General features: G+C 35.1%; 1 protein-coding gene across 2 annotated transcripts in view; it reads right to left on the reverse strand.

Moving 5' to 3' along the window:
* The window catches only part of LOC107841887 (UDP-arabinose 4-epimerase 1-like), an 8811-nt gene extending 4562 nt beyond the window's left edge, over window positions 1–4249 (reverse strand). The window contains exons 1-8 of one of the 2 annotated variants that reach the window (XM_016685736.2): window positions 4109–4249; window positions 2718–2841; window positions 2103–2230; window positions 1565–1678; window positions 1361–1468; window positions 1160–1251; window positions 681–822; window positions 354–448 (exon numbers count right to left, since the gene is read on the reverse strand). In XM_016685736.2, the coding sequence (XP_016541222.1) occupies window positions 354–448; window positions 681–822; window positions 1160–1251; window positions 1361–1468; window positions 1565–1678; window positions 2103–2228 (677 nt within the window). In that variant the 5' untranslated portion in view covers window positions 2229–2230; window positions 2718–2841; window positions 4109–4249. The remainder of the gene's footprint in view (window positions 1–353; window positions 449–680; window positions 823–1159; window positions 1252–1360; window positions 1469–1564; window positions 1679–2102; window positions 2231–2717; window positions 2842–4108) is intronic. The other variant, XM_016685738.2, reaches the window with a different exon arrangement.
* Between the last annotated feature and the right edge of the window lie 17391 nt (window positions 4250–21640).

Raw genomic sequence — 21640 nt, forward strand, 5'->3', positions numbered from 1 at the left:
GAGCAAACATTAACCTACAACTATAGGTAACTCTTTATATCAAGTCCTTAAGAAATAGGGTGAAAACTTGTGATAATCGTTAAATTGCACTAATAGCTAAGTTGCGCGGACTCTTCACTTTCGATGCCGCACCCATGTCGGATTCTCCAAAAATACACTAGTTTTGGCGAATTCGACACACACCCGTAGACATTATTGAAGAATCCGAGCAACATAGACTAACAGTGTGAAAATTTAATACTGTCAGTGTATATAACTTAAATATCTTGACGTATTATAGATGCTTATGTATCTAATCTAAAGGGAAAAAAGAGTCTAGAACTACCCTCCTAAAATAGAAGTAAAGTTCAAACCTTAATATCATGACAGCAATATCAGAAGTTTTTGAGAAGTCCAGTATGATATCTTCGGCCATTTTCTTCGCTTTGCCATATGGATTTATCGGTGCCTGATGTTCAAAATTAAGTCACTACACCGGAAAAACTAGAACCAGTGACTACAATTACAATAAACAAACAATTTTTCCACAAATCAGCGCCAGCAAAAGTGTCTAATGAGGGAAAAAATATTCCGATGTAACACAAAAGAAGGTGTTCTTAAAGACGCATAAGTGAAGCTAGTATATTGAAAACCAATATAGTATACATTGCTTAATAAGTAACTGAAATTCAGTCACTGACTTGTGGTGTTTCTTCTGTAATAGGCATTCTCTCAGGCTCTCCATATGTTGCACAGGTACTCGAATAGATCAGTGTCTTTACACCATGTGCTGCCATTGCCTTAACTAGTATCAATGTATTTGAAGTGATATTGTGATAATACCTGCAGAATACGCAAAAAATAAGGATTTCTCATAATTTCGATCTTTCTAAATATCTGAGATGCCCGATCTTGGAAACAATAAAAATTCAAAAGAAGACTATTTTCGGACTACTTCATTGGATAATTAGTTCTTGAAATGAAATCTATGTTGCTTGGACTCTTCAAAAATGTTGCCGCATACCTGTTAGATCCTCCAAAAATGCACTACTTTTGGAGGATTTGACGGGAAACTGTCGGCATTTTTGAAGAATCTGAGCAACATTGAAAACTCATCAAAGTTCTAACAGGATGATTTAACTGTCAATATGAACTATAGCTTCAGAATTTTGTGGAGTACCGAAGAGGCTCTTGTGTGCTTTCACCAACATATGCAACAGCAGCAAAATGCATCACAGCATCAAACACATTTCGTTTAAATATCTTGTTAACCTGAGATACTTGTTAAGGATGGAAACGCAATAGTATAATATTTACTTGCGAACCAGTAACTAAATCGAGCTATGGTTTCGAAAGTAATAAAAGAAAATGTTAGGGATACAGTTACTGCATCTCCTAAATCTGCGTAAATAAACTGAACTCGCCCTGGTTCAGGAAACAATTCCTGGATAACTTTTACAGCGCCCATGTTTCCACGCGAAAGGTTGTCCTGTTCAAAAGAATCCCAAGATTGTGTACAATTTCAAAACAAGTTCCAAAAAAACTTGATTCATCGAGTGGACATTTAAACGATGAAGTAACGTACCACTATAGTTACACGGTATGAATCCTTTAGGAGTCGAACGGTAGCATGAGAACCTATGAAGCCAGCTCCTCCAGTAACTAAGACATGAGTTACACCAGGTTCGCGTTGAGCAAACTGAAAATTTTAAAAGAAAAATGCCTGTTAGATTCGTCGTTATAAAAACAAGAAAAAGTCTAAGATAAAACTAGAGAATAGATTCAACATAATGTCACCTAGTATATAACATCCATAGAGAATATACCTGTTTCACATTGGAAAATTACACAACCAATGTGAAACAAGTATATTCTCTAACACATCTTAGTTGGTACTATCAAATTAAGATACTGTTGTACCTACATTTAGGTTCGTTGCAGCTATCATTAAGTAAATAAAAGTGTGTTCACGTTCTCATGACTAGCAACTTAAACTTTTAGATGAGATGGTTGTCACACAGTTCAACGAGATTTAAACCATTGTGGACCATAGCTCACTGGAAATATTGAAGAAGTAAATGGGAATGCAATGCATAAGATGATAAGTTAGAATAGAATTTAACCTTCATGAAACTACTAAAACCAGGTGATGTTTTGAATATAAGGAGACAAATTGCAGTAATGCCAGCAGCCAAGACCAATTTCCTAGCACCGTTGTTCCTTCTCTTGGACATCGCCAAAAAATCCATGCCTGAAAAAAGTTTAAAACTCGTAAGCGCCTTAAGCATTTTTCAGGTATCTTCCACTTTAAACTTTATGATATTTAGCTAAACATTAGAGTGATTCAGTTTATATACATTTCAATCATACTATAAAGTATAAATGATAGTTCTTCCACATTACTCTAATGCAATATGACATTTTAGATTTCAAGCTTATCGAAACTATGTGATTTACACCGATGAAAATGTATCAGTCTACAGCTATTGAACACATATCACAAGTACTTTATCAAAGCTCAACAGATATATGATTCTCGAAAATATAACTAAGGGACAGGATTGAATTAAAAATAAGAAAAGGTCAGCCCAGTGCACTAAAGCTCCTGCTATGAGCGGGTCTGGAAAAGGGTCGAACCACAAGGTTTTATTATAAGCAACCACAAGATTGACTCTAAATAAACCAAAAGAGAGATAAAAGGAGATAACTCATTTCATTAGTCAAAAGAAAGCACTTACCTAATTCACTAGAATTTTTTTCTTTTACTCAAAGCAATTGCTTTCTTTTTGCAACTCCCATACACATGCTAAAAAAGGGACTAGTTGGAAATCAAAAATCATAGTTGCACAACTTCTCTGTCCCCTGCACCAAGAGAAACAAGGTAAATACTTATTTTAACTCGGTGTTTACACCAAACTAAGTAATTCAACCTTAGCGATAAGAAATTAAAGCGAGAATATAAAAATTTGTATGTAGTACTACTCTATTCTAAATAATAGGATGCACTAGGCCACGGCACACAATTTAACAAAAAAAAGAAAGACTTTTGAAATTGTGGTCTAAAACAAGTTAGAGATACTTATATGGTTATAAATCATCTCATTAATGATAAAAGAGAAAATGCTCTATTTTCACCTTGAACTATATGCGAAAAGGCTGAGACACACCCAAACTTTAGGAGGGTCTTATTACGCCCGAACTAATTAAAATCATATTTTTGACAACCTTAGTGCCTACATGGCACATACGTGGCACACACATGTGCCTACGTGGACCCTTCATTATGTTGTGCCATATATGTACCACGTAGGCACTAAGGTTTTCAAAAATACAGTTTTAATTAGTCCAGGGTAATAGTACCCTCCTTAAGTTTAGGTGTGTCTCAGTCTTTTCGCGTATAGTGCAAGGTGGAAATAGAGCATTTTCTCATTATAAAATGAGAAATTTAAAGTAAAGTTATTTCTAAATATAAGAAAATATCATTCTTTCTTAAACATAGACTAAAAAAGAAAATGCATTACAATTTTGAGAGACTCGTGTACTTGGCTTGAACCATACATATAATTAATTTATATAAAATTCGTACCTACTACCACGAAATTATGAGAATGACTATATAACAAAAATAATTTTAGCATTCACTGAATTATATTTTTCTTGAATTGTCTACCATTTCTACGTAACTTTTACCCTTTTTGTGATTTATCATTCTTTTACAAATTATATTAATACGTAGAATATTAAAAATTAAACGATACATGGGGGCTTATATATGAGAACGCCTCAAGGCTTACATCTTGCCCCGTGACCGGTAAAACTCTTCGCTTTGCGTGTGTGCTTTTTAAAACACCTAGTATGACAAATCAAATCATCTATAAGCTACTTGAACATCACAAAGATCCATCTGAAGCTAAAACATGACCGCTATTCAAAATCTTAGTGAAACATTTGATTTTCTATCTCATATCTACTTTTCGTAAAAAGAAAATCAATTGAAGTGGAGGATTTCTTCAAACAAGAAGCGGCTGGGTCAGCGATTCAATTAAATCATATTATAATGTACATAAACAATAAAAAATAAATGAAAGAAGGCCAAATGATGCAATAACTTTAATAGAGAAGAATGAACCTTATTTACCAGCATATCTTCTTTAAGACAAAATGAAATGCAAATAAAGTGAAAGCAACAATAAACAAGAGAGAAATTCAAAAAAAAAATTATAAATATAAATTAAAGAAAGCAAGAAAAAAAGAAGGAAAAGGAGTTAAAAGAAGTTACTCAGAAATATGAATAAATGGTGCAAAAATAGATCTAAGACCTTAAAATAAGGGAATATTAATAATTTTAGAATACTGAGTTGTCATAATGAAGTCCTAGTCTTCTGGGAATTGAAGTGTTTTATGACTATTATCTTTGTTACAGTTAACATAAAATGAGGGAGGTATTATTGGTCTCTTGTTCATTTTCATTTGTTAACCTAAGTTGCACGGAATATTTATTTTTGATGCTGCACCCGTATCGAATTTTCCTAAAATACACTAGCTTTGGTGAATCCGACACGTATCCGTTAACATTTTTGAAGAGTCCGAGCAACATAGTTAACATAAAATGAGGGAGGTATAAGACATGTACCAAGCCATGACTTACAATTAATTCATTTTTTTAGTAAGTCGTATAGGGCAATATACACGTCTCGCAATAAATTTATTGTTTCTCTAATAAGTGATTCGCTATAAACACATAAGTAAATTTCACCTATTTTGTGTGCACTTGAGGGGGGAGATGAAGTTGTGTATGAAGCAAGTTCAGTGAGATACAACTGTCGTCCATCGGCAGTGGTAAATCTTCCTTCATCTTTGGCAAGGGGAGTATGAAAACAAGACTGGAAGAGGGTAATGTATATGCAGTTACAGTCTAGAACACAAGAAAGAGTTCATTTATAATCGATCCAAGGTAAAAATTTGAGGTTATTTGCAAGTGTCGTTTGTTGGGGTGCGATTGGATGATCCGTTTTAGAGAGATTTCAAGTGGTATGTATTATTTTCAATGTTTTCGGATACACAAATCTATATTTAGGTACACAACAACTGCAACACAAGTTCAAGTCTAAAACAAGAACACCTATGAAGTTACACAACACCTTCTACACAAGATTAAAAATAATCTATCCAAGAAGTGTGTTATTATTTCAGAAATAAGATGAAACTGAAATTTAAAGCCAAGTCCTCCGATTTCACGGAGTGTCCTTAAGGAATAATTCCCCTCATTGTACCCGAGGTTATGGAATTTTTCTCCCAGGATAAAATGGCTTTCAATCCAACAATAGAGGTACCTCAAATTATTGGATTCGTCGAACTCACTCAATGGCTAATGATCAAACTGAGTTTTTGTAGAGAATAAGAGTGTTTTTGTTGTAAAAAATCATGTTTATACCTAAGGAATATGTCAGGTACTTATATCCTTAAGGTGTCCCTTCGGAAAGGAAGCATTGGTTCAGCAAAAAGGCACCAATTTAGTACAGTCACGTCACCAGTGCCCAGTCTGTGCTGGACCTGCACCTAATCTGCGACCGCAGGTGACACTGTTTGAATTCCAGTAAGTACCTGGGCACGCAAGTTACCGAGGTGCGCGCACAGATTGCCCTATTGCACGAAATAGTGTGCCTTTTACCTCGAAGGGTCGCATCCCTTTAAGGTGCGTTATGCATGGCATTTGAAATGCACCCGCACATGGAGAAAAATATTTCTATTAGATTTTTTAGATTAAAATTTCACTTGTTCATCAAGTTTCAAATAAATTTTGTCTAAAAAATAGATCTCATCGATCATTTGACAAATTCGAATCCAAAGCTGAAGTCGATCCGAGCGAGCAACGATGATGGCGCGAGGCACCACCTTGTTCTTACCTCACTATCCATGTGGAGATGTGTTTCTCAATATAAACACATGAAAGATTCTTTCTCCCACCAATGTGGGAGAATTTAGTAGACTTTCCATAAAAGAGTTGCAATGCTCCGAGTCTGTACCCCGGATGCTATACGGTGCTCATAATCCCAAAGGACCACAATCTAACCCATGACTGGTACCTGCTGCAATAACTGAACAATAATACTGAATAATATGCAGAATTAGGTAGAAATTATGCCATAAGGTTCAATTTGTAAATAATACTGAAAGAGGTATCACAAATACCCAAAATTGAAAGACAAAAACTGAAATCTGAATAACTGTCTGAAATACTCTAGTCTGGGAAGCCTCTAACTATCTGAACTGTGGAGTTGATGGGATAAGTCCCCAACTAACTCCGTCTACTACTGACATAAAATGAAATACTATAAATAGTAATCATGTCCTCGAACTATGAGGACTCACCACTATGCTAAATGCTGAAAGTCTGATCTGCTAAGGATGCTCGGGAGCCCCTGCATCGAAACCTATGATATAAGACATCATAGCACAAAAAGCATGCATCAGTACTTTGAATGTACTGGTATGCTCAGTGAGGTAGGCTGATATGCATGGGTTCATATGCATGAACAATAATAAATGAATAACATGAGTATAACTGAAAAAGAGTACATGCATGAATACGTATACTGTAAATGAAATCATGATAACACTGAACACTGAGTCTGAATACTGATCAACTGATTAACTGGATGACTGATACTATGCTACGGATAACTGTATCTGACAGTCCTGAATTCTGAGGAACTACACTAAGTTCCGTACTGAGATGAGTTGGGTGACTATATTGGATAGTCCTGAATCTGTAGAACTGAACTGAGTTCTATTCTACGACTGAGATTGAAACTGAGACTGTGGGAGGTAATCATCTAACCGAAATGCCCCTTCTCTAAGTGATTTGGGATTCAACCTGTAACCCAAGTTGGAAGGGTGTCAATACTATGCCATGGGTAAGGACAAACTATGAGTTAACCCGCTCTGGCAGGAAGCTCTTCCGTCAACCCTCGCTGGCAGGATAACTCGGGTGAGAAGTATCAACCTCATAATATCTAGCAGGAAGATATCTCAACCTATGCTGGCTACGTAGTTTTATAATACAGGGATTGTTTCTAGTGGTCAAACCCTCTGCTGGTAGGAATACCCCTATCCCTGGGTTAACTCGATGTTGAATCCTATTTCCAGCTAAAAGGACACTGAACTGAGTTCTAGTCTGAACTAGGCTGGATTGGACTGTTACTGAGATCACTGTTTAGCCGATCTGAACTGAGTTTACTGAATTCTGTTGACTGATGGAATACTATTGAATTCTGTTAGTTTACTAAGTTTACTGAGGTCTGAGATAAATACTGAATTAGACTGGACTCATACTGAATCTACTGAGTTTTTCTGAGTTCTGTAATTGACTGAGAGTACTACTGATCGTGATATGAATGATACTGTTCTATGACTGACCATGGCTCTAAGTAAATAGCTAAATTGTCGGGTACAAGTACCCCCAGGACTCGATAGCATAAACTAAGAGACATGGCATAAACATGAAACATGTAAACTATGAAATTGATCATCATTCCTTTATTGGGGCATTTTGACAAACACTTGCATAATATAACTTGCAAACAAACTAACTTGACATGATTTCATTCTCTTAATAGTTCACATGGACAATTTATCAAGTACTTGGTGAGCATAGTATATGAACATAGTATTGAACAACAAGTGAGCATCATAATTCATCTCTAATTTAACAAATCAAGGGTTTATCATGGATTCACATGAATCTACATACATAATGATCAAATTCACATGAAATATATATATAATCATGAATTAGGAACTTAATCCAAATAGCAATCATGGATACACTTTAATTCCAACCATGGAAATCATAAACTCAATTGCTTGAAGTTCAAAAGAGATTCTTAGACTCCAAGGGTGGAAGGGACCCTTGGATGAACACTTCACATACCTTTGTTGAAGAATTTTTGAAAGTTTATGGTTGAATCTTGATTTTTTGATTTTAAATTGGATCTTCTAGGGTTTTATTCTTGAGCAAATTTGAGAAAGAATGACTATATTTGCTCTGTTAGGAGTTTACTTTTGTGTTTTGGTGGCTGAGGGTCGAGGGAAAAAGACCTAAATACCCCCAATAACACAGTCTTTTAATGACTGAAAACCGAGCTACCGATGCGCAGGTCGACGCAGTGCGTCGATGGTATTGACACGATAGCCGATGCATCGCGCTATATTCGTGACGATTCACTGGAATTAGATGTTGGTAGCTGAGGAAAATATTAATCACTGCGATAGTCGATGTGGCGCGCCAATATTGCGTTGATCCACTATTTTAATATTCTAAAGGGGCTTCAAATGAAGTCCGAAAAATCCGAAACTTATCCGGAAAAACCTACGGACATTCCTAATTATGAATCAACCTAAACATCAACATTTAATGGATGTAAAGATCGAGAAATAAGATTTCCAACCTTCGTAGGCTAAAATAACACTAAGTCTGAGTACTTAGCTAAAATATTCTAAGTCTGGGACCCCTTGACAAGTCTAAAGGACTGAATAAAGCTTAGAATTTTGCGGGATCTTACAAGAGTACACTTTTCATTTTAGTACTCTCTTTTTCTCCACTATTTTCCCTTTATTTTTCATCCATACATACACCTTGAACCCAACAGTATGTTTTAGGCAGACGAAATGATTGAGGAACACACCTGTCTCGTAGATGAATATAAGGAGGATCATTCTAATTTACGCAGCGACATGATTTCTATTGGGTATGGCCAACACGCACATCAGCATCAAATAAGTTTTCATGATAATTAAATGGATATACAAGTTTCACGACCTGAATTGAGGCCCTGGACACGATGGACATCTTGAACCACAAAGGCCTGAGAGACCCCCTTAGGATACTATCATAAGCATAATCCATATATAAATCAAAGTACTGAAGATATAATAATATTCAATGAAAACTTATTATCCAAAATGTATCAACGAAATTATGACAATACAATACTCATATTTTGTTATACACCAGTCTACGAAGCCTCTACCAAACTGAAAACACTAGTCTGACTGAACCAGGATAAAGCCCAAGGCCGGACCTTAAAATTGACTGAGATTACATATGGATAGAATGTGTTCCAATGTAAGGGAGGCTCGCCAAATTTTGAATGTCTGAGGATAATCGACTACTGAGCTAGACCCCAGAACTAAGCCTCTAAACCTGTAGATAAAGGGTCAATACTCAAAAGTACTGGTATATAGAACTAGACAAAAATAACATATACTTCCTATAACATAATTGAGAGCATTTTTGGAAATAATTTAGCATAATGCAAATATAAAAAACATAGGTATAATTTTAAAAGCTTTAATTCGTGTTTATAAAACATTTCTTGTAAATCATGAACTCAACTCTTCTCTTTAGTTTTGAGCTTGATGGTACACCCTACAAGTTTGTTATCCCAAGGCTATATGATATTCATATTAACTCACCGTCCAAGTCCCCTATCTGAGTTTTTTGCAAAGATAGGAGTGTCTGGTCTGAGTATACAACTACACAAAATGAGCATACTATGATCATCCGTATTTCAGGACAAGATCAATATTGCATCAGCAAAATACAGTTTTGGGCAATTTGGTATCTGAACTTGTTCTTTCTTTGGGTAACCATCCACCTCTCTTAGAGACCATTTTTAGCTTTTTAAATCGTGCATCTTCTGAAATCATGATTTGAAATCTACAAAGTTTGTAGTCTATTCTGTTATGAAACTATCATGGCATTTATCTGATTTGGTATCGTCATACTAAGACTTGTAAGAAATATGAGCCATATCATTGAAATTCAAGAGAGAAGTGAATTGAAAATTTCTTTAAGTCAATTGACTATTAACTTCTCACTGTCAACTTGCCTGATCAGTACACTTCTAAAAAAAGATTAGATTTCAAATAAACAAGCAAGTAAATAATTGAATATAAAGTAAAGACACGAAGACTTATCCTTGTTCGGAACACTAATGTGGTGCCTACTTTTAGTGCCCTTGGGTTTCAGTGATTCCTTAGATCTTTCAATGTCGGGCTCGAGTACAATGATCAGAAACAAGTTCCAAAGACTTATTTTGTTCTTCCAATCTTGTGACACAGATTCAATTTGTATTATAAAGTTGACTCGATCCTATTCTTTATACAACTATTGTGAACTAAGAATTACAAAGCTTTGTGAGACTAAGATTGAGAAACTTTAAGATTTTTCTTAAAGTTGCTTGCATTCTTCAATCTTTAATCTTCCATCTTTTCTTTTATATATGTCAGCTCATTCTCTTTGTAAGGAAACCCAAGAGATTTCATCCCAATCAAGGATTTAAATTGATTCCTTGATTGAGGAATGTTACTGTATGGTATGTCCATATCAGATATGTCCATACACGGTTTTCACTCATATCCGTACCAGATACGTCCGTGATTTTTTCTTCTTTTTGCTCCTATAGTTATTGATGCTCTTTCCAAGTTGTCCATGATCCTTTCTTCCTTTTGCTCTTGTAGTGATTGGTCCTTTTTCCAAGTTGTCTTTCAGTTAAGTTGATGTAGATTTCCTTGATTAGCTTGAGTTGATTCCATGATTGATGTTAATCTATGTTTAGCACCGGATATCCTGATGTTGGATATGTCATTCCTTTTTTGAGATGTGCATAGATATCTTCAATTGATTCCTTAGAGGTTCTGGAATCTCTTTTGATCTTCTGCATCTTTAGTGCATCTGCAAGTCATTTGATTGTTGAATATTATTTGTCTTTATTAAGGAATATACTAAGAATGTGGGGTTAACAATCTCCCCCTTTTTAATAAGGACAAATAATAAACATCAGTCAATTTTCCTGTTTCGTTAGTTGACTTGCTCCCTCTTTCTTGCTAACCTTCGTGGTTTTGGAGCATCAGTTGACTTTCTTTTCACTCTAGTCAACTGGATCCCCCTGACTTGATGACCGACTCTGATGTTCCTGCTTTCTCCCCCTTTTGGCATAATAAAAAAGAAACAGAGAAACAACACACAAAAAAGAAAACCACATCCAGAGAAAAACACATACAACAAAAACAGCAGTGAAGAATTTTTTGGAAACCAAAAAGAAAGTATGTAAAATTATCTTACAATCCCAAAAGAAAAGGGATAGGACCTCCTTTTGAATAGAAGACATTAGAGTTATCATTTGTCCAGGAAATATGTGAGGATATTGTGCATGTTGTGACAGAAATGTTCATAAGATTCTCAACATTCTTATAAAAAGAGGAATAGGAATTTTGGATGGAGATAGCAAGGTCAGTATTGGAGGAATTGGCTTCAGTTTTGAGACAGTCCAGGTGAGAGAATACTTTAGAGGACAACTTAATTCCCTCTTACTTGAATCCATCAATGGTTAATCGCACTTTGTTGATGTCAGAGTTGGTATCTGTAATACCCCGTACTTTTTCTAGCTCAATTTAGCCCCTAGAATGTCAAAGGCTAGCTTCAAAAATGAATAACTTTTGTTACATGTGAAATTTTCCAGATTTATACCCTCCGTTTTATAGATAATTAAATAAGCTTTCCATCGATACCAATTTCACCCAAATTCGATACTCGATTGAGAAATTATAGCATTTTTAGTAAAGCAGTATGCTATCTAGGCAAACACCACGTCGCGGTGAGGGTTAAATTCCCATTCGTCAAATTTCAATGGACCACTACGATAAGCTCGCATCGTAGTGAGGTCTAATTTCCCATTTGTTAATTTCTAGAGGCTCACCGCAATGGTGGCGTATCGCGGTGATGGCCCAACTGGCATTTTAGTAGTGTACCATAATAGCTCCTTGAGGTGTTGGACTTCCAGTTCCCATTCGTCCTTTTCCAGTAAGCCACCACAATAGTGGCGTATCGCGGAGGCATGCAAATTCAAAAAATTTCTCTTATTTTCAGTTTCGATTAAATTTTAAAAGGGGCATTTTGGTCAATCCCCAAGCCCCCAATTCGTCCAAAACAAGGAATTAAGCCTATTCTAAGCACTTTATGCTTATTTTCATCTATTCTCTTTCAAAGAAAAACCCTAGAGATCAGAAGCTTACTTTTCAAGAAATCAATTTCCTCCATTGTTTCTCCAAGAAAACCTAAAATTGAGGATTTCTAAATCAAGATAATCAAGAGTTCATCTTCAAAGGCACAAATAGAGATTCAAGATTCAAGCTTTCTTAAAAATTTCATCAATTAGGGTATGTGGGGTTTATGAACAAGGATCCTTTTTCATCCTTAAGCCCAAAATCGAGATTTTATTTCAAATTTATATGATTTTGAATGATTATACATGAGTTTTAAATTAGGGTTCATACCCATTATTGTCAATTGCAGGATTATGAGATTTCAAGTGTTTTAGAAGTTGAATTGCATGACTATTTTCATATTTTCATGCCTATTGCAGTAATTTCCAGATTTTGAGATGAATTATCATTGTTTTCATTACCAAGCATGATTATTATGATGTTTTGACATGAGATTGATGCATGGGTTACTATCCCTAAATATTATTATTTTTAAGAAAGATTATGCTTTAAACATCAAATGATCAGTTTATTTTCAGATTTTCAGAAATCCTTGATATTTTGATCATCAGAAAAAATTTGGAATCAACTTTATAGATTTATCACAGATTTCAAAAATTAGAATATTTTTATTCACAAATTGAATCCGATAAATGCATAATTGTTTTCGTAATAATCCTTATGCTATTTTTTTAAGTGGATAAGCATACAAATTAAAAAGGAGTAGTATTTAACACCGAGCTGAAAGTGTGGGATTAGCGTGCCCTATTTTCCACAGAACTACGTAGCCAACATAGGTACAGATTCAGATTATTCTCATTTCTATATGGATGACAGATACAGATATGATCACTTAGATTAGGTTATACTTCTTGGCAAGAGTATGACACCTCTCCCCATCATGAGGTTTTCCCCTTAGAGGAATAAGCCTCTGGACTCCATGTTAGCTCATATGATTTATGTCGGTTAGAAGAACCTCCCTACAGAAAGAGTAATACTAATAGAAATGAATAATAGAAAAGCTTTTAGAAAACTAAGTGTAAAGGCTCACAACTTTATTTAGATTATGCTTAATAGAAAGATATTAACTACAGATTTCAGCTTTCATATTTTAGATATAAAAATGAGTCCTTTCTACACTTAGACAACATGATTTATAGAGAGATCACTAGCACAGATTTTAGAACTAAATGTTATGACTCACTAGATTTACAAAGTATGATTTGTTATTCATGATTACAGATTTCAGCATTTCAGATATTTCAGCTTATGTGAGTCATTTACATTTAGCATGCATTGTTTTAAAAATAATGATGATGATTGATATACTATTTTTACGTATGCAATTCACCCCATATACTTAGTACATCATCAAAGTACTGATCCACATATATGTGTATGTGCTACATTGTCTCATAATGTAGGTTCAGGTGCTCAGTTCCAGCAGCGGGAGTAATTTCAAGCATCTCCATCTACATCCTGACAGTTGGTGAGTTCTCATAGTTCGGGGACTTAGTTATTCAAATTTTTAGCTTAGATGTTTCAGTATTCTTTTCAGACAATTTGAGTTAGCTGGAGTTTATCCCAATGGCTCTCTAGTTATTAGTAGTAGAGGCTTGTCAGACTGCTAAATTTGATTTAGACTTATAGTATTTGGTTTTCAGAGATTATATTCAGATTGTTCTTAGCTATTTCAGATGAATTTCTGTATTTAGTATGACTTTTATGTCTATATCTCCTTATTATGAGATTCAGACTTAGTAGAAGGAAGACAGGGTCTTGAGCATCGTGTGACATCTCGGGACTAGGTTTTGGGGTGTTACAGTATCCTTTCTAAGCTACAAAATTTTGAAAGTCAACTCCTGAAGCAACACCACTCCTTCCTCGATGGTTTTCATACAGTCCTTAAGCTCTTCCAATTCTTTTAACACCTGGAACATAGGGTTAGACATTGTTTTGCTTACCTTGAGGAGATCATATTTTTCCTGGGTAGAGTCTTTTCTGCACCATTCATCTTCAACTAAGATATATCCCATACTGGCCAAGGTCTTTGAATCATATGTGGCAGAGATCTCCACAGTTGGGTAAGCGGATAGGTCGATGGAGTAGTATTAAAGAATTTGGGTGATCAACAATCCGTAAGGTAGGCTAGCAGAAACATGAGCATCTGAAGCACTCTCAAGCATGTATTCACGAAACCATGTTGCCCAATTAATCTTATATCTTTTCACTAAGCAATACAGGATAAAGATATCACAGCAAGTAATGTTACTGAGGGAACCCTTCTGGGGATCAGGGTGGTAGAGATAATATAAGCCAAAATGTGATACTTGAAACAGAAAGACAAGGGACCAAAGTTGGAGGATGCAGTTCTAGATCAAACACAGCCTGTATGGCCTCCTCAAAGCTGACTTCAAAGTCGTCAGGACAAGATCCATTCATAAAGAAAATTACACCAGAGAAATTCATATCAAATACCTTTTCAAAGAGAAAATCATTCACAATAATTCTTGTGCCCAGCACAAGAGTTTCTAACTCACCACTGCCGGGAGAAATGCGAAGATTTGCGTAGAACATCCAAACTGGGTCTTCATATACTAGAAACCTACAAAGATGAAAGACAGAGATAAGTCTTGAAATTTAAAGAGTGAACTTACATTGCAGTGTGCGTCCTTTAATTGGCATAGATATACAATACATCCAGGTACAACAGAATGAATTTAAAAGTAGATAACTTATCTTTGTGCACACCGATCCAAAACTTATGCATGTCTTCTAGAAGAAGAGGATCAATGGAAAGTGAATGAAGCTTTTTTACTAAGGAGGTAGGGATTGGAGAAGGGCATTTTTTAGATATAGATGACTATTGAGAATTGAAGAAGGATTCATCAGATGACTGTGAATAAGAACATGCGTATTCGAAAGGGTGGGAAGAGTTTTTAAGAGATTTTCCACGGAGTTAGTTCTAGTCATTTGGTAAGGTAGGGTTTTGACCAGGTTTCTTTTAAAGAGATAGGAAGGAATATGAGGCGTTAGAGGGGAAGGAAGGGGAAAGGAATGTGGAGGATATGAAGAGAGGGAGGTGATTGTTGATCGAAAAGGTGGCAGAAGGGGGTGACGGGGAAGGTAAAAAGATCAGACGGGAAGTAAATGAGGCATAAAAAGAGGGTGAGTAATGATGACTCCTTTTTCAGAAAAGGTGTACCCAAAATATAGTTTTCCCCCTTTTTTGAAAAAAAAATGGTTAAGGGCGGAATAAGTAAATTTTTTTTTATCCAAAAATAAAGCTTATAGGTCATTAATGAAAAGAATTCCAAGTCTTTTCTTAAGGTAACAAAATCTTTCTTCCAACAATGGTTTTGTAAAAGTATCTGCCAGTTGATTTTCAGAATCAACAAATGCTAGAGAAGAGTCTCCACTACATTATCTCGAATAAAATGATGCTTAATATTGATGTGTTTATCTTTAGAATGATGCACAATATATTTAGACAAACTAATTGCACTGGAGTTATCACATATTATAGGAACAGATTCAAAAGTTAATTAAAATCATATGGTTGATTCATAATCTATAAAATTTGAGTACCACAACTTCCGATGGCTATGTATTTGCCTTTAGTTGTTTAAAGTGCAACTGAAGTCTGCTTCTTGTTGTGCCATGAAATCTGGGTATCCCTAAGAATTTGACATGTTCCACTAGTGCTTTTTTTTATCACTTTTATCTTCTACAAAGTCAATGTCTGAATATCCAATTAAATTAAAATGGGAAGAGCAGGGATACCATAGTCCAACATCTTTAGTTTCTATGAGATATTGAATGATTCTTTTGACGGTAGTCAGATGAGACTCCTTGGGATTCGACTGGAACCTGGCACATTTGCATACACTGAACATGATGCCTGGTCAACTAGAAGTCAAATCGAGTAGTGATCCAATCATTCCCTTATATATCTTTTCATCAATATTTTTTCCATACGAGTCCTAATCGAGACTTATGGATGGACTCATTGGAGTTCCATAGGCCTTTTCTTTTTTCACACCGAACTTTTTAATAAGTTTTTTTGTGTACTTAGCTTAACTGATGCAGGTTCCTTTATGATTTTGCTTGATTTGTAATCCCAAGAAGAATGTGAGTTCTCCCATGAGGCTTATTTCAAATTCTCCTTTCATTTAATTTGCAAAATTCTCACATAGAGAGATGTTAAGACTACCAAAAATGATGTCAGCAACATAAATTTGCATAATAAGAAGATTTGAATCAAGATTTTGAATGAATAGATTTGTACCAATTTTACCTCTTTGAAAATTATTATTTAATAGGAAAGTACGCAATCTCTCATACTAGGCCTTTGGAGCTTTTTTGAAACCGTAGAGTGCTTTCGATAATTTGAAAACATAATTTGGATAAGATGGATTTTCAAACCCGATGGTTGTTTTACAGAAAATTCCTAATGAATGAAACCATTTAAGAAGGTGTTTTTGACGTCCATTTGGTCAAATTTAAAACATTTGAAGGAAGCAAAATCTAATAAAAATTTTAAATTGATTCTAACCTTGCCATAGGGGTAAAGATTTTATCATAATCAATACCTTCTTGTTGGGAGTAGACTTGAGCTACAAGTCTATTCTTGTTTCTGATAACCTTACCTTTTTCATTCAATTTGTTTCCATAGACCCATCTAGTTCCAATTACTGAACAGTTCTTGGGTCTTTCAACTAGAGTACAAATTTGATTTCACTCAAACGGGTTCAATTCTTTCTTCATGTCTTTGACCTATGTTTCATATTTGAGGGCCTCATCGGTCTTCTTGTGTTCAATTTGAGATACAAGGGATACAGACACTTGCTTTCTCAATGATGCTCTTGTTTGCATCCTATCTTTTGGTTTCCAATGATAAATTCATTTGGATAGCTAGTATTATGTTTCCACTCTCTTGTAATATATTTTTTGACTATTTCTATTGTGGGATTCGACTGTAGAGAGAGTATAGTCGACCCACCTTGTGATGGATCAGAGGTTATGCTACTAGCATTGGCTCTAGATTGAAAATCGTGCACCTGTTCTTCATCAATACTTAAGATCATATGAGGGTGGTTAGATTTACCAAATACAATATGCATAAATTCTTCAACACATAAAATTCTTTTATTTAAGCCCTGTAAGCACGACTAGTGGGAGAATACCCAAGGAAAATACCTTCATTACTTCGTGGATCGAATTTTCCCAAGTTATTTTTAACATTGTTGTACACAAAGCATTTGCATCTAAAAGGATGAAAGTAGACAATGTTAGGCTTCTTTCCTATCCAAAGTTCATAAGGCGGCTTTTTTAGAGTAGGTCTGATTAGGCATCTATTGATGACATGGCATGTTGTACTTACTACTTCTGCCCAAAAGTAATTTGGGAGATTATATTCTAACAGCATGGTCCTGCCAATTTCTTGGAGAGACCAATTCTTTTGCTCCACCACTCCATTTTGTTAAGGGGACCGAGGTGATGAGAAGTTCTTAGAGTATCCGTTCTCAGTACAATACTTTTCAAATGCCTTATTTTCAAATTCTTATCCGTGATTGCTATGAACATAGGTGATGGAGTTTTTCGCTTCTCTTTGTACTTTTCTACAAAAAATCTCAAAGTTTGTAAAAGCCTCATGTTTATGAGCAAGAAACATCACCCAAGTAAAACATGAGTAATCATCAACTATAGTAAAAACATATCTTTTTCCACCAATACTTATGGTCTTGGTGGGGCCAAACAAATCCATGTGGATTGTTTGAAGAGGTTTAGTAGTAGAGACAACGTCTTTGACTTTGAATGATGTCCGAATTATTTACCCAATTAGCAGGAATCACAGATGTGATCCTTTTCAAACTTGAGTTTTAGCAGACCTTTCACCAATTTCAATCTGGACAATTTCTCAATGATATGCATACTAGCATGCCCAAGCTTTTTGTGCCACAACCAAATATCATTGGTTTGCACAGTGAGGCAGGTTAAGGTATTAAAGTCAGAACTATTTAAGACATAAATATTATCAATGCATTCACCGATAAGAGAGATATCTCTTTTGTCATGTTTGATGGAGAAACTTTTATCTTTGAAGGAGACTCCAAATTCAAAGTCACACTGCTAACTAATGTTGATCAAGTTATGCTTGAGTTAATCTACTAAATATACTTTAGTAAATTCACATGAGGAGTTGAGCTTTACTAAGCTGACTCTGATGACGTTACCTCTAGCGTTGTCACCAAATCTGATTGATCCTTAATCTATTTTCTTTAGACCACAAAAAATTTCTTTCTTTCCCATCATATGTCTGGAAAATTTTCTATCAATGACCCACATTCCCTTTAAATATCTCTTGCGGTCATGTTCCTCTAAAGTAAGGGAATCAAATTTATTTAGGTACCCAAGTGGCCTTGGTCCTTGTAGGTTAGATATGCTCCTATTAGGCTTCAAAACCCACACACGTTTAGGATTATACCTGAAACTATAGGATTTGTGCCCTTTCTATCCACGAATAAAGTAGACAGGTCCTCGAGAAGAGAAAGAGGTCTTGGCTAATTTAAACAATTTTGATGAGGAACTTAGTTATTTTGAAAAGAGTTTGATTTCACGAAACTGTGACTTGGTGATTTCTTGATGCTATTCAATTGCATTTTTACATCATCAAGTTCTTCGTGAAGTAAGTCGATTTTAATTTGGCATGCTTCGATTTCCATATGATAGTTTCTTCGTTCATCTTTGAGTTTTTATTTAAATTTAGATTCACAATTTCCTTCTCTTGAGTGAGTTTATTATATTCATTTATAAATTTCTGAAGCTTATCGATTATCATATCTTAATTAGATTCAAGGATATTATAGTTTTGACCGTCGTTTGGTCTTACCTCGCTAGATTCGCCATTTGCCATGAAGCACATGTTGGTGCCCTCTGTTTCTTCTTAAGTTTCATATTCTTCACTCCAAGCTCCAAAATTTTAATTTTTTCTGGATGGTCTTCATCTTAATTCTGGATAGTTTTGTTTGAAGTGGTCAGGCCTTCCATAGTGATAACAACGATCATCATTTCTAGTGGAATCATTATTCTTGTCTCCTTGGGATCTTTGTTGTCTCTTTATCATGATCTTCCTTACTCCACGATTTATAAGTTTCATTCCTTAGCTATTGTCTTCTTCTAGAATGTCCTCTTCTTCAGTTGTTGCGGCATTGAAGGTTACTAGTTTCTTCTTTTCCTCTTATGGTACCTGTTGATATAATTTCGCTCATATGCAATGAGATTAACTCATAGCTCATCATATGTCATGTTGTAAAGATCTCCATCTTTCAAGATTGTAGCCTTGGTTTCCCAAATTTTTAGGAGACTTTGGACCAGCTTCTGGACTTGCAGACTATGTGGATAGATCATCCCAATGATTTTAGTTTGTTTACAATCTTGCTGAATTTGGCAAACATTGTTTCAATGTTCTCATTAACTAGGGAAGCAATTTTTAATTTTTTGACCTTGGTATTTCCTTCATAGATTACCTCCAATTTGTCCCATATCTCTTTTGCAGTCTCACAGGTTGATATATTGTTCTATTCTTCTCCACTAACTACACAAAGAAGTAAGCTTATAGCTCGTGCATTAGTTTGGATTACCTCTTGTTGTTCTTTTGTGACCTTGAAGTTTTCAAGGTCTTCTACATCGGTACTACTCGATTATTTGTCTTTGTCCTTTTGCATATCTTTGATTCCTGAAATCGACTTTGGTCCCTTCTTAATGACAACCCATGCTTGGAAGTCAATTTATTGGACAAAGATTCTGAATTTATTCGTCCAGTAAGAGTAGTGTTGTCCATTAAAGTATGATGGTCTTATGGAGAAGTGACCCTCTTAAAGCAGAGTACCGGGAATTTTATAGTTTGTCATTTGATATTTGCTCACGTGTGGTTAAGCAACACTATATGTGACACCTACTCTGATACCAATTGAAATTGAAGAAGGGGTAAATTGAAAATTTCTGTGAGTCGACTATTGACTCCTCACAATCGACTTGCCTGCAGATCAGAAAAATTCTCAAAACAGATTATATTTGAGATAAACAAACAAGTAAACAATTGAATTTAAAGTAAAGAGACAAATATTTATCCTATTTCGGAACATCAATAAGGTGACTACTTCCAGTCCCCTTGGGTTTCAACGATTCCTTAGATTTTTCAATAGCTGGCTCGAGTACAATGATGAGAAACAAGTTCCGAAGACTTATTTTGTTCTTCAGATCTTGTGACACAGATTCAATTTGTATTATAAAGTTGACTCGATCCTATTTTTTATACAACTACCGTGAACTAAGAGTTACAAAGCTTTGTGAGACTAAGATTGAGACACTTTGATATTTTTCTTAAAGTTTCATGCATTCTTCAATCTTTTGTCCTTTATTTTATATGCTTCAGCTCATTCTCTTTGTAAAGAAATCTGAGAGATTTCATCCCAATCAAGGATTTGAATTGTTTCCTTGATTGAGGAATGTTACCATATGGTATGTCCATATCAGATATGTCCAACACGGTTTTCACTCATGTCCATATCAGATACATCCGTGATCTTTTCTTCTTTTGCTCCTGTAGTGATTGATGCTCTTTCCAAGTTGTCCGTGATCCTTTCTTCCTTTTGTGCTGTAGTGATTGCTCCTTTTTCCAAGTTGTGTTCCGGTTAAGTTGCTATAGATTTCCTTGATTAGCTTGAGTTGATTCCATGATTGATGTTATTCCATGTTTAGCGTCGGATATCCTGATGTTGGATGTGTCATTCCTTTTGCGAGATGTGCATGGATATCTTCAATTGATTCCTTAGAGATTCTAGAATCTCTTTTGATCTCCTGCATCTTTGGTGTAATTGCAAGTCATTTGATCATTGAATATTATTTGTCTTTATTAAAACATACACTGAGAATGTGGGGTTAGCAATCATATCATGTCTTAGTCCTTTCATTCGAAAGCATGTTATTGGACCACCAAAACATTCAATCAATATAAGAGAGTTCTTATTTCAAAACATGTAAAACTCATGTAAAATACTCCCTTTTCAGTACCTTAACATAGGGTGGTCATCTCTTTCATCAAACACATGCAATTTCTCCATTAGGACACAAAAGCATTTACAAATTAATAAAATACCCTTTTATTGGATTATAAAGCAATGCAAATCCATAATTGATAGTGAAACATTTAAACTCAAGCTTTTAACCATTTGTATAAACAACCTCAACACATTAAATTCTTATATAAGTTCTCAAGCTCATAACATCCATACACATGAACATAATTAAAGTTTAGGAAAAAAAACCCCATAGTTTAAACAAGATTTCATCATAAAATGCGGTTCCCATTGCATGCTTTTTAACAATTTCCAAAACACATAATACGTACATACATATATACTCTAAGGCTTGTAAAAACATTAAACCTTAGAGATTTACCCTTGGAGATCAAAATCTTCAAATCCTAGGTGGTTTCTCTTCCCTTGTTGAAGGAAAGATGATATGGGGATTTGAGAAGTGAAATAACGTGTTGAATGACCTAAATTTCATCCATATATGATTAGGAACGGTTATAGAATGGTAAAAGATT

Source organism: Capsicum annuum, chromosome 9 (genome assembly GCF_002878395.1).
Source record: "Capsicum annuum cultivar UCD-10X-F1 chromosome 9, UCD10Xv1.1, whole genome shotgun sequence".
Classification (NCBI taxonomy): Eukaryota; Viridiplantae; Streptophyta; class Magnoliopsida; order Solanales; family Solanaceae; genus Capsicum; species Capsicum annuum.